The sequence below is a fragment of the Ambystoma mexicanum genome, chromosome 8 (assembly GCF_040938575.1).
Source record: "Ambystoma mexicanum isolate Mex_15411 chromosome 8, UKY_AmexF1_1, whole genome shotgun sequence".
In the NCBI taxonomy this organism is placed as follows: domain Eukaryota; kingdom Metazoa; phylum Chordata; class Amphibia; order Caudata; family Ambystomatidae; genus Ambystoma; species Ambystoma mexicanum.
In genome coordinates, this window is record NC_090929.1 from 1727353179 (window position 1) to 1727366629 (window position 13451).

General features: G+C 49.0%; 1 protein-coding gene across 3 annotated transcripts in view; it reads left to right on the forward strand.

Moving 5' to 3' along the window:
- LOC138473370 (zinc finger protein 282-like) overlaps positions 1-868 on the forward strand; it is a 391100-nt gene extending 390232 nt beyond the window's left edge. The window contains exon 8 of one of the 3 annotated variants that reach the window (XM_069612058.1): positions 10-868. In XM_069612058.1, the coding sequence (XP_069468159.1) occupies positions 10-674 (665 nt within the window). In that variant the 3' untranslated portion in view covers positions 675-868. The remainder of the gene's footprint in view (positions 1-9) is intronic. The other 2 variants (XM_069612059.1, XM_069612060.1) reach the window with 2 other exon arrangements.
- The last annotated feature ends 12583 nt before the right edge of the window (positions 869-13451 follow it).

Genomic DNA, 13451 nt, shown 5'->3' on the forward strand with positions numbered 1-13451 from the left:
TTAATCCAGTAGGTAACGAAAGTGTAAACAGAAAAAGGAAATTTGGAGATTCTTTTAAAAGTTCAGAAAAAACATCACCATGTGCTTTTCCTGGCAAGATCAACGCAGCGGATGAACAGAACTCGAACATGCAAGCAAACTCTAGAAGGGACATGTGGCCAGAATGTAATTGGAACCCCAGAGAAGAGGAGACTGCTGAGTGCGAAAGTAGCTTCAGCAATACCGTATTTTTGAATTTACATCAGAGAATCCCTGAAATCGGAGGATCAGAGAAATACAATGAATATACAAGCAATATGGGGACTTTGCAGATTTCCAAAGATCTCCCAAGTACACCGCAAAATCAGAGAACATTCACTGAGGCTGATAAAAACTTTAATTCGAAGGGAGAATTGTCTAGAGACATTGGAAATAATTCAAACATGAGGCCGTATGCATGTTCTGAATGTGACAAAAGTTTCATTCAAAAGCGATATCTTACCACCCACTATAGGATACATTCAGGTGAAAAACCCTATCTCTGCATCTTCTGTCACAAACGATTCCACCGCAAAGATAATCTGGATAAACACATCAGAATACACACCGGGGAGAGGCCGTACACGTGCACTAAATGTGAGAAAACCTTCATTCAGAGAAGCCACCTGACCGAACATCAAAGAAAACATACATGAAGAATAAAACAACTATTTAGGAAATGCTTCTGATATGAAATAGAGCTAAATGGACTACCAGCAGAGTGGACATTTAAAGGCCTTTTGGAGCAACACCTTGGGGATCAAGCCTTTTAAGAGCTTTTATGAAAACGAGAGTGGACCCTGTATGAGAGAATCATCACTGAATAAAAAAACAATGGGGCTCATTACAAGTTGGGTGGTAATCTGGTACAAATAAATCTGCTGGAATATCGGGCAACAGAATTACTGTTACCGCCGGATTACAAGTGGTGGTGGCAGCGGCGGTGTTAGATCCCATTAATTTGGAGTCCATAGGACTCCAAGGGGGATTGCAGCAGAATTACGACGGCAGTAATTCTGGCGGTTTTTGGCGGAACACGGGAGGATTTACTTCCAGCACGATGATGGAGGTAAATCCCCCACTCCAGGGCCAAACTCGTAGTATGGTGGAGCGGGAAGAGTGGCGGTAATTTCGTTACTGCCACTTTTTTCCCACACCCCCATACTCGTAATGAGCTCATGGATTGTATGTGAAATAGTTTACTAACTGCACAAACACAGATGTACAGATTCTGCCATAGAGTTTTACAGAAGGCTTTATGCTTTGTTGGTGTATTGGTGTGCTTATTAGAGAAGTGACCAATAAATTGGACATTGTGATCTAATTGAAACCTGGATATATCAAACCAGCCCGGCTACATCTGCAGCCCCCTTACCCAACAAGCATTACTTGACCCATTCAAAATGGGATGCCTAGTGATGGAGGCCTTCTTTCCATCAAAACCTTTTCTACCAGCTCTCCCGTGATGCCCTCATTTGAGCACATCACCCATTTACATGCTGGACCGCATAATCACACTCTACAGTGCTTTTACCCATTAACCATTGCAGAGGTTCTTTAGAGGTCTATTAGCAGGCCTCAACCCGTCCAACATCCTACACTCCCTTGTAATAATCGCAACTTCATTACAGAAAATAAACAATAGGATATCCCCTAGCTCACCTATTTAAACACTCACCCTGTCACCTACTTTGCCCTTGCAACCCACAACCAAATCCTACTCCTTGACCTCATCCTCACCTTAATTTCTGCATCACACTTTCTGTTTGCAATTTACCCCTCTTTGCCCAGAATGTGTGGCAAGGCCAGTAATCTGGTCTAGTCATTAGGCAATGGGAACCCCATCAGCCTGAATTCGGACGCTTACCAGGGAACCATTCAGAGTGAGTTCTACCCCTGAGACGTACAGTGGTAGCAGAGAGGGTCCCAATTCCTGCCCCCTTGTGTCAGCATGTTTGTATGCAGACCCTTATCTCCAGCCTTGCCTCATATATTAGATACTCGCCAAACTTGACATTGACAACATTGGCTCCTTTAAAGCCCTCTCCTTCCACTTCCTGCTCTCCCCTATGGACACAGTCACTTTCCATCTCATGTACAGACCATCCAAATACAACACTGCCTTCATCAGAGACTTCACCGACCTAGTCACCACCATGTCCCTCATGCACACCAACATCTTCCTGGATGATTTCAACCTCCCAGGCACCAAGGCCACCAAACCAATGAAGGAAGCTCTCCTCTGCCTTATCGACGCCCTCCGCCTCACACAGCACCCAAAAGACCGAACACACGAGAAAGGTAACATCCTTGACCTAATCATCCCTGCACTACCTTGCCTCAACTACAGCTCTCCTCTCCCACTTGACTGGTCTGACCACCTGGCCATGCCTTTCAACATTCTGCACACCACCCCAGTCAAGCAATCCCAGCAGAAACCCATCAAACAAACCTTCAGGACCTTACTGGTGGATGCCTTCACAGAAGACCTTACCATCCTCCACCTCACATGGACCAAACAGACCCAGCCAACCTGCAACTCTCTAGTGGAAGCACTCAATGGCACATTCTCAGCCCTCATCGACCGACACGCACCTCTGAAACAATGCACCTGCAAACCGAAACAGTCAGTACCCTGGAACACACACAAACTCAACCTCAGCAAAAGAGTCAACAGGAAACAAGAGAAAACCGGACTTCGCTCAATGACCGCATCTGACCTGGCGCTCCTCCAGGAACTTCATCGACAAAATCAGCAAGATTTGCCAGCACATAGACACCAGCTCTGCATCCACAGACCCACCTCACGTCCCTCCTCAGGAAATCTCCACACCCTGTACAACATTCATGACATTCTCGACAGAGGACTTGGTAGAAACCCTGGCTGCCCTCAAAGCCATATCGTATACAGACAACATCCTCCCACCATTCATCCTCAAGACCCTCCTTGCAGAAGCTCAACTTCCCTACCTGGAGATCATCAACAGCTCCCTAACTTAAGACACCTTCCCTTTGATCCTAAAAACAGGACAAATCCTGCCTCTACTAAAGAAACCTACTCTGTATCCCGGCAACCTAGCTAACTATTGCCCCATCACCTATCTTCCCTTCCTCGATAAGATCATCGAGAAAGTGGCAGCCGCGCAACTGCAGCAACACATCGACACCAACAATCTCTTCCAAACTTACCAATCTGGGTTCAGACCCAGATGCAGCACGGAGACAGCAACCATACAGGAGGTCGACGTAGTCTCAACATCCTTGATGACGGCCACCCCTGTCTCCTGGTTCCACTCAACCTCTCAGTTGCTTTCAGCACAGTAGACCACCAGGTGTTCATGGACACCCTACCTCGGTGCATGGCGATCAGCGACCTTGTCCTACGCTGGTTCAAATCCTAACTCGCCAACTGCCAGCAGTCGTTCAGATGGACTCCTCTAGATCGCCAATGCTAACCATTACCTATGCAGTCTTGCAGGCTTCCATCTTCTCCCCAGTGATCTCCAATCTATACATGGAGCCATTGGGAGCCCTTCTAGCCACGCACAACATCCCCATCCACCAGAACGCTGATGACACACGGCTATACCTCAAGATCGACTCCATCAAGGACATCCACAGGCTCAAAACCTGCCTCTTGCTAATCCAGTCTTGGATGTTCAGTGCATACTTGAAGCTCAACCCCCTCCAAGACCGAATTCCTACTCCTCACCAACAACAACGAACACCCAGATATACAGACCTGGCAATCAACCATAAACACAGAGAGCTTCACACCTAAGCTCACCTCATGCGCCACGTCCCTCGGGTTCCACGTCAACAAACACCGCTCCTTCTAGACACACATAGCTAAGTTAACTCAGGTAGCTTGGTATCAGCTCTCCCTCCTGTGGAAAGTCAAGCCCTTCCTCCCTCAGGACAGCTTTAGATCCACTGTTCAAGCACTGGTCCTATCCCACTTCGCTGGGGGCAATGCACTCCTCAAAGGACTCCTGTGGTCCTGGCTTGTGCCCATGAGAAGTGTCCTACGTGCAGCCGCATGCCTCATCAAGGGTCTACATAGACACGACCACATCACCCAGGCCCTCATCGACCTTCACTGGCTCCCACTGCACTGCGAATCACCTTCAAGTCTTGCTGCATCATCTATAAGGCAGTCGCCCTCAAGTCACCCAGCTATCTCATGGTGGAACACAGCATCCCCGGCAGACAGCGCACCACAAGAAAACAAGTCTTCTCTGCCTACGCCCCAAGACTATGGAACCTCCTCCCATCAGCATCAAACTTGTCCTCATGCTCCTACAATTAAGAAAAGAACTCAAGACCCACCTCTTCAAGAATTCTCTGCTCCTCAACACCTAGGCATCACGTCGCACCCCGCACAACCTGACTCACTAGATGCAACCATCTCTCTCCCCCGCCACCCTGTACAGCTGTACTCTTTCTCTGTTTTCCTCTGTATGCTACCCCCACTGTATATCTGTTCTGTTGTTACCTCTGAAAAGTGCTCTGTTATGCTTCTGTGCTGTTGCTGTTGTATACCTCTTTAAGGTGCGCCGTTGTGTATCTGTATTGTAGTATATCTCTGTAAAGTGTGCTGTTGCTTCTCTGCCAGTTTGTTAATGACTTGTAGGATCTCGGGATGCGCTTTCAGACTCTCTGCCCGACTCAGTCATCTTCTCCCACTGTGATGTTCCCGTCTCTGCCTCTCTCTACTACTCTCCTTGCTCTACTTTCTTACCACCAAATCCACCCCCTTCACTCCATCTACTGCTTGCATCTTTCCTACTCTGTCCCTGAGCTGTCTCTCAGTCCTCCACCCTTCGATTTACTTATCCTTCCTGTACTCTGCTACTCTCTCCTTCACCCTACTACTCCCCCTACACACTCCTACTCCCTCCTCCACCCACCCATACACCTTTCAATCTCACAGCCACTTCACATTCCTTCCCTACACTCTGTCTAATAATCTCACTCACTAGTCTTACACACAAACTCACAACACAGAAGCACTTGCATTCACTAACCAGTACTTCACCTGTTCTATGATTTTCCTCAATGCTCTTGTCCACCATCCTTCCTCCTCCTTGTTCTCTTGATCTGCCACTTCATTCTCCTGTGGCCTCACAAGAACAAACCTCATCTTCCTGTTTCGTGGGGTCCTTCTTATCCCCATCCCTATACACTGATTGGCTGACCCTTGCCAATCTGGCCCTGTCCTACCTGCCCAGGAGGTGTTGCATACAGGCAAACCTTTAAATAACAGGTTAAGCCACAGCCCTTTTCTCGGTGCATGTCCGTTGTGACGTAGCAATAGCGGCCCCTGTTACACAGTGTCCAGGGTTGTGTTGAGGGGCTTTGGGGTAGTTTCCCCAAAGTTAAGTACAGCCCTTGTGGGTGTTTGTTTCAATCGCTGGTGGTCTAGGGTGTTTGCAGCTGTTTTGCTGCTGCACTCACCAGTGCTGGCTTGCAGTGTGTGGATTGTTAGGCTTCAGCATAGGCTCTCTGTTGTATCTTCCCTACCTCCCTTCTTCCCTCTTCCCCCCACTGATTGCTACTACTGCCCAATGACCATCATTGAAAGATCTAAACTACTGGAGGGCTGTTTGCATGTCTCCTGTGAGGGATCAACCAGAATCAGCAGGGTAAACTGTCCTTCGTCGGCACAGGGAGGGATGTTGTCTCCAACTTCCAGTAAGGAAGTCTTTTGCTTATCAGGGTCTGAATTCCAACTGAATAACCCCCGAAGGCCACAAAATTCTAAATACAACTACGGCCCTCTTTGGAACTTTCGCCAGAGAAGGCAAGACAGTCATGGGCTGGTAGTTTTCTATTAATAAACGATAATCACCATTATTCAGAGTCTACTCCCTCGTCCCAATACTCACACATAAAGAGGACTCGCCACCACTGTCCAGGACACATTATACAATAAATGGCTGTAACCCATGACCTCCGTTGACCCCTTCTACCTAGGCCATTAATGTCATCCTGAACACAGCCCAATATTAACATTTCCCAATCCAGGTAACAGTCCACCAGCAGTGTCATGTGGGTCCTGAGTATTGGAACAAGGAAAGAAAACCTTTGTAATGGGGATAACCATATGCAATCCAGGCATTACTCCAGGGTCTCCTCCCTGTTCCTACTCCTAAAATGATGGAGACATACCCAGAGATTTTGCAAAACTCTCTGTTTTATTACCAAATGCAACCAACGCATTTAGGACCTATGCACAGCCTACAGCACTGTATTGCCCATTGCTCTTTAACTTTCCCATTCAATATCCAACCTAAAATGCGAAATGCAGGTTGATGTGGATGCCTGGGTGGGTCCAGTACAGATGTCAACTATGGGAACCACGAGGACGCCTGCCCGTGAGCCTCTCATACCTCTGGTATATCTTCTGTGGTTAATGGGCAAAAGGGGGAGACCCAAGCAATTTGTGGACCTTGGCTATAGAAGGTTGAATCCACTTGATAATGGAGACCACCAAAGGTTTCAAGCCCTTCCTACTCTTGCAATGTGTGACAAATAGGGCATCTCACTTCCTGTAGGATGTTGTCTTTTCTTGCAGAGCAGGACTGCCTTGTGTACATCAAAAGAACTGAGGTCCGCCTATCACATATAGAGGAATCTTTCTGGCCTAAGACTTGAAGAATAACTTCTAGAGACAACATTCAAGCAGGTTTTATAGAGAAACCCCAGGAAAGTCCACACAATCAGTGTGTCAGGGCACCCCCTGAAATAGGGAGGAGAGCATAACAATGTGCAGCCTTCTGCAAGAAGAGAGAGATCCCACCAGCCATTCAGGAGCTACTTCACAGAGAGGCTTAAAGATGTGGGGGGGTTCCAGAGCCAGGAGGGCTAAACTTGCATGGAGGGTCAGAAAGAAGAGGGGATTTCGGAAGCTGAGGAGGAATTGATTTTGCTGTCTCCAAACCCTCGGAGGGGAGACAGAAAGACCAGATGGCTGCCCCTGGACCCTCAATGACAACGCAGCAAACGCTTCTGGAAATCATCTAGCATGAAATCCAATACGACAAACAGGGCGAATATGATATGATAAGTAATTTATAGCTCGCCTGCACACAAGTGTTTCTAGGCGTGAGCCTAGAATACAGTGTGTGACTGTCTATCCTTATACCATTACTAGAAGGTCACTCAATTAGAGTTATATGACAAGTTAACAGTCTTCGCAAAAACTGAATGATCTCTACTACATCCTGGGAAAGTCCCATTCTTAACAGACCACCTTATTCAACCTCCAGACCCTCAGTCCGAGCTGACAAGTCTCTGTTTGTCGACCCCGGGCTGGACAGATGGTAGGTAAAAACCTTTAGAAACCCCACATGCTCTGCTTCCACTCCCGGAGGAGAGGAAACCAGTGCCTCCTGGGTGTCTGCCACCTCCTTTCTGCATATGGCAAGGACCTTCGGTACTAATGGAAGGGAAGGTGTAAAGAAGGGTTTTGGCCATCAGAGGGCGAGAGCATCCACCCCTGCCAAGGATTTTCCAGACTCTCGATCAATAAAGAGGGACCCACTGATTCAGGTTTCTCGCAAAGAAGTCCAGCATCGGAGCCCCATACCACCTGCACGTTTCCTGTAGCACCTGTCTCCTTAGATAAAGGTCGAGGGAATAAAGACACCTGACTCAGAATTCAGAACTTCCTGGATGTGAATCAACTGTGAGCGAGAGAGAATCTCTGCCCAGCTCATGAGGCGGGCTGCAGGAAGGTTCAGAGAAGGCAATCTCGTCCCACCATGCCTCTTACTATGGGTCTTGGAGAATGTGTTGTCTGTCTTGACAAGAACTGCACAGTTTGATATCAGAAGCAGGACGCGTAATGGAGTTGCATCCATGCCATAGACCTCCTTTTAGTTGAGGAAATTGATATTGATATTTTATTTCTATTGCGCTCGTTTCAGAGCGTGGCAAGGCAGGGGAACAGGGGAGAACAAAACATCGATCTTACTAGGCCCAGTGACATTGAGAACGCGCAAGTGCATGGGAGAGGGGGAGGGGAAAAGTGCATGGAAGGGGGGAGACGTGGAAAGTGCGAAGCAGAGGAGAAACAGATAAATAACAATAAATAAATAATAAAGGCAACAAACAGTGGTAGTGCAGCCAGCAATTTGCAAGTGCTAGGTTTAAGGTAGCAGACAGGGTAGGTCTGATAAGTGCAGGAAGAAAAGGACGGGGGGCTGTATGGGTACAGATACAGACCCCAGTGCAAGTGGTAGCCCGGAGGCAATGCGGGAGGGTGGCAGGGTGAGCAGGTACCTGGGCCCGGAGGACAGAGGGTGGCCCGTTGCACGGTGCCCGGTGCCAAGAGAGAACAGATCAGCAGGGGAGAGGGGGAGCGAAGGCAGAAGAAAAGAGGAAGGTCTTGAGGTGCTTCCGGAACCGGAGATGGTTCTCCTCAAGTTTTAGAGTGGCAGGGAGGCTGTTCCAGAGGGAGGCCCCAGCCGAAGACAGAGATCTACCCCCAGCTCGTTTCTTTGAAAAACGACTGACCCTGAGGGAGTTGGAGGTAGAGGAATGAAGAGCTCAAGAGGGGAGGTATTTGCGGAGGGTATAGCTGAAGATATTTTGGACCCAGGCCCCAAAGAGCCTTGAGGGTTTTGAATTCAATCCTTGCATCCACTGGGAGCTAATGGAGAGATTTCAGAGCTGGAGAGATACGATCCCAAGGCTTGAGGCCAAGGACAAATCTCGCAGTCCTGTTCTGGATTAGTTGCATAGGGCGGAGAGTACAGGCAGGTAGATTTAGAAAGAGGCTGTTACAATAGTCCAAGCTAGAGAGAACCAGAGCTTGGGATACCATGAGCTTCTGGGAGAACGAGAGGAAAGGCAGAGTACCTCTGCGGAGGTGCACTAGGAAATTTGACTTTTTAGAGACCTCAGAGATGTAAGCGGAGAAGTTAAGGGTGGAGACAAAGATGACCCCGAGGTTATTACCCTCACAGGGGAGGCTGGCCAGATAGTGAGGGGGAAAGGATGGTGAAGTTGTGCCGATGAGGAGGATCTCCGTCTTGCTGGCATTCAGACAAAGATCAATGGCAGCACACCAATCTTGAATGGCAGTTAGGCAATCAGAGATGAGAGAGGGAGAGGAGGTGGCAGAGTCTGGCCGGCCTACCCTGACCCCTCCCTCAACCACTGTCACCCAGGGTTAATGCCCCTTTTACTGGAATCCAATGGTCTAGTTTCACGGAATTATAAACCCACTGACTCAAAATGTGACTCACTATTGGTTTGCTATAGGCAATGGCCTAAGGATCCATGAACACTGCTGGCATGTCTCTGTGGACTGTCTACCATGCGTGTGCCATCGCCGATGCAGAGGAAAGGGGATGTCAGTCTGGACACTCAAGGTCTGTGTAAAGATCATGCCCAGATCTGTTTGAACCCTTGTCCTGATAAGGTCTAGGTCTTGGGTGGGATTCATGTGGATTTTTTGGTGTTGAGAATAAGACCTGGCTGCTTCAGGATTGTGCATGCCCCGATTGTATCCGTGTACATCTTCTCTTCCTAAGGCGCAAGAATCATCCAGTCATCGAGATCTGGCTGCTTCAGGATTGTGCATGCCCCGATTGTATCTGTGTACATCTTCTCTTCCTAAGGCGCAAGAATCATCCAGTCATCGAGATCTGGCTGCTTCAGGATTGTGCATGCCCCGATTGTATCTGTGTACAACTTCTCTTCCTAAGGCGCAAGAATCATCCAGTCATCGAGATGAGGATGGATGCAAATTCTCAATATGTAAAAGGCCTTTAGCAGAGCCATCCTCTTCTTAAAAGCCCTCCGGGCGGAAGCGGTATTGAAGCTCGAGAATAGCAAAGCAGAGATGTTTCCAGTGGTTCTGGTTCAGCAGAATGGGATGGTATGTATAAGGCAGATCCAACTTCATCATGAATCCCCTGAGAGATGTACTTATTGCGCATTTGTTAGGCGGAATGGTGTTTCCAGGCGCCACAAGGCAGCGTGAGCAGGGGAGTAAATAACAGTGGCAAAAACAGTAAATAAACAATCGTGGTCCTACTAGGCCTTGTGACATTCAGACGTGCAAGTGCAGTGAAGAGAAGTGCAGAAATGCAAGGAATGGGTGGAGGGGCAAGGGGTGCCAAGGTGGGAGGCCACTGTCTAAGTGCTGTGGCAGAGCAGTCCCAAGGGGCGAGGGTGCTGGTGTCGACTAAGTAGAGGGCCTGGATCCTTTGAGGTTCATGAGGGACCAGGCCACCAGTCTCAGTGGGATAATTAGCTGGGAAGGGAGAAAGGGAAGAGGCAGAGAAAAGGAGAGTTTTGAGATGTTTCCGAAATTTAAGGAGGTCCAGCTCAAGTCTGATAGGGCCAGAGAGGCTGTTCCAAAGATATGAACCAGACGAAAAGAGAGACCTGCTTCCCACTCTGTTTGGGGAAGCGTTTGACAAGCAGAGAATTGGAGTTCGAGGAGCAGAGGGCTCTAGCAGGGGAGTATTTAGGGAGAGAAAGTTGGAGATAGCATGGTCCCAGGCCCCAGAAAGCCTTGTGGATGATGCAGAGGGTCTTGAATTTGATCCTCGCGGCCACCGGGAGCCAGTGGAGAGATTGTAGGGCTGGAGAGATACGGTTCCTGGCCTTCATGCCAAGGATAAGTCTTGCAACCCTATTCTGGATTAGCTGAAGGGGATGTAGGGAACAGAGGGGGAGGTTGAGGAAGAGGCTATTGCAGTAGTCCAGCCTAGAGAGGACCAGAGCTCTGGAGACTTTGAACTTCTGGGGGAAGGTGAGGAAGGGGAGAATGCCTCTAAGGAGGTCAAGCTGGAAGTGGGCCTTCTTGGCAAGGTCCAAGATGTGAGGGGTGAAGGAGAGAGGAGTCGAAGATGACCCCAAGGTTTTTGGCCTCAAAGGATGGTACGGGTAGAATGCCCAAGGAGGGCGGCCAGAGGGAAGGAGGGAAACAGGGCGCAGGTGTCCCAATAAGAAAGGTTCTCGATCTTACTGGCATTGAGACAGATTTGGGGACAGAGGAAAAGAGCCAGTGGCCAAGGAGTGGTTACAGAAGTCAGCAAGAGAGGAGATGCTGCCCTTAATGGTTCTAGAAGAGCAGAGGAGCACCTGTTTGGATGAGACCTTCATTGAGCAGACGACTTCAGAGACCTCATCAGCTGCTATGGGCAGGAGGGTGGAGAGTGCGGGTGTGGGGGGAGAGGTGCCAAGGAAGGTGGAGGAGCGGGGCCAGGAGTGGAGATGGGGTGGGGTAGAGAGTAAGGACAGGATGTCGTGAGTTTTAGTAGTGAAATGGGAGGCCAAGACGGAGCAGAGAGCCTGGGAGGGAAGGGGAGAGATGGACACTGGAATTGGATTGGTGAGTTCATTGCAGATTTTGAAGAGTTCAGCTGTGTTATTAGTGGCTCCAGTGATGCGGGCTTGGATGTGGGCCCTCTTCTTGGAGCGGGTAGAAGAACGATATTGCCTTTGGAGCAGGCTATGGGCCAATTTGTCAGAGGATGAACCTGAGGTCTGCCACTTCCGTTCAGCGACTCTGCACTTACATTTCAGAGAGGCTAGATTGGAGTCGTACCAGCTGTTGCACTTGAAGACTGGCTTCAGGCGGATCCTCATAACAGGGGCAAGGATGTCAAGGGTGTTGGAGATTAGTGAGGACAGAGTCAGAAGCAGGGGTGGGGGGATGAAAGTGGACTGAAACTCGCTTCATCGGTTGAATGACGGCAAAGAAAGCTGGCAGTGCGGGAGGCAGCTCGGACAGAGGGCCTAGAGACCCCAAGTGGGAGGAGAGGAGAGAGTGGTCAGGCCAGGAGAGGGGGTGATGACCAGGTTAGACATAGGGATGTCTCGGGAGATGAAGGCATCCAGGGTGTGTCTGGCTGAGTGGGTTGGACCGGATGAAAGAATAGTAAGAGAGAGGGAGTCGAAATGTCACAGAACCATGAAATAGCTGATTCAGGAGAGTCAAGGTGAATATTGAAGTCACGAGGAGTAGGAGTTTAGAAGTGGTGGTCAAGAGGGAGGAGGTGAGGTCAGCCCATTCAGAGAGGAGAAGAGGGATAGGGCCAGGCAGCCTATAGATGTTTGTGATGGATAGTGAGAAAGTATGTGAAAAGCCAAGCCTACAGACAAGGCATTCAAAAGAGGAGTAGGAATGAGTAAGTAGGATAGAAGCAGGGACCCACTCAGGGGAAATCAGGGCTATTCCAACTCTGGGCCAGTTGGGCCTGGGTTTGGTAGAGAGGTTTGTAGCCCTCGGGAAGGAGGGTGTCAAGAGCAGTGACAGAGCTGGCATCGAACCACGTCTTGGTAAGGGCAAGAACATCGAGGTCAAGGTCTTCTAGAAGGACACAGATGACAGAAGAGTGTTTTGCATCAGAACGAGTAGTCAGAGTAGCTTAGTGAAGCTGATTACCACCTTTAAAGGTTTTCCGAGGAGGGGTACAGGGGCGTGGTACTCCTGTTGGTGGTGGTGGAGAGGATACAGAGGAAGGGGGAGTAGCAGGAGGAGGGGGTTAGTGAAGCTGATTACCACCTTTAAAGGTTTTTCCGAGGAGGGGTACAGGGGCCTGGTACTCCTGTTGGTGGTGGTGGAGAGGATAAAGAGGAGGAAGGGGGAGAAGCAGGAGGAGGGGGGAAGTTAATGAGAGAGGGCAGGTGCTGGTCAAGATGAAGAGAAGGTTGAGAACCTGGAGCCATGATAGTGCCGTAGTAATAGACATTAATGATGCACCTAGAGGATGTGAAGTACGCCAAGAGTACTCTCCATCTGGTACCACCATTAATGGGTGAAGAGGAGAAAGGGGAGAGAGTAGAGACCATGTGTGGGGGGTGCATAGGTCCAGGGAGGGGACAGAGAAGAGGATGAATGTTATAGTCTGCCTGGAAGTAGAATTGACGTAGTTGCCAGCAATAGGTAGACCTGCTTTAGATGCCAGGAGGGCTTTTTCAAGCTTTTGTCTTCCAGACTTTGTGAGAGAGATAGGATAAGTGAGTGATAGAGTAGCAGTTAGAATACATAGGGAAGATAGAGAGTTCCATTTGAGTGGCGGGGGAGGGTGGGGAAGGAGTGAGGCAGGCAGGGGAGCTGCACAGTGCACAAATAAACTGCCCAGGTGGCTAGCAGCCAAGCCAGACAGGTGAGGGAGGTCTGATAAGAGATGTGTGGGATGAGAGATGAGTGGGAAAATTTGTTGTATAGGCTCCATCTTGAATGTCCTCAGTAGAATCTACAAATTGAGCTTGTTCAAATTGAGGATAAAATGGAAACATCCTGTTGATTTTTCCACTGAAAACACAGTGGAATAAAATCCTTTTCCTATTTTGTTTGCTGTAAATTCCATGATGAACCTCTTTTGCAAAACAGACTGTTTCGTGATTAGGTTCCGAGACATGGCCATCTCTCTGGCTCCTTATTCCACTTGTTCCAAGCCAGGTGG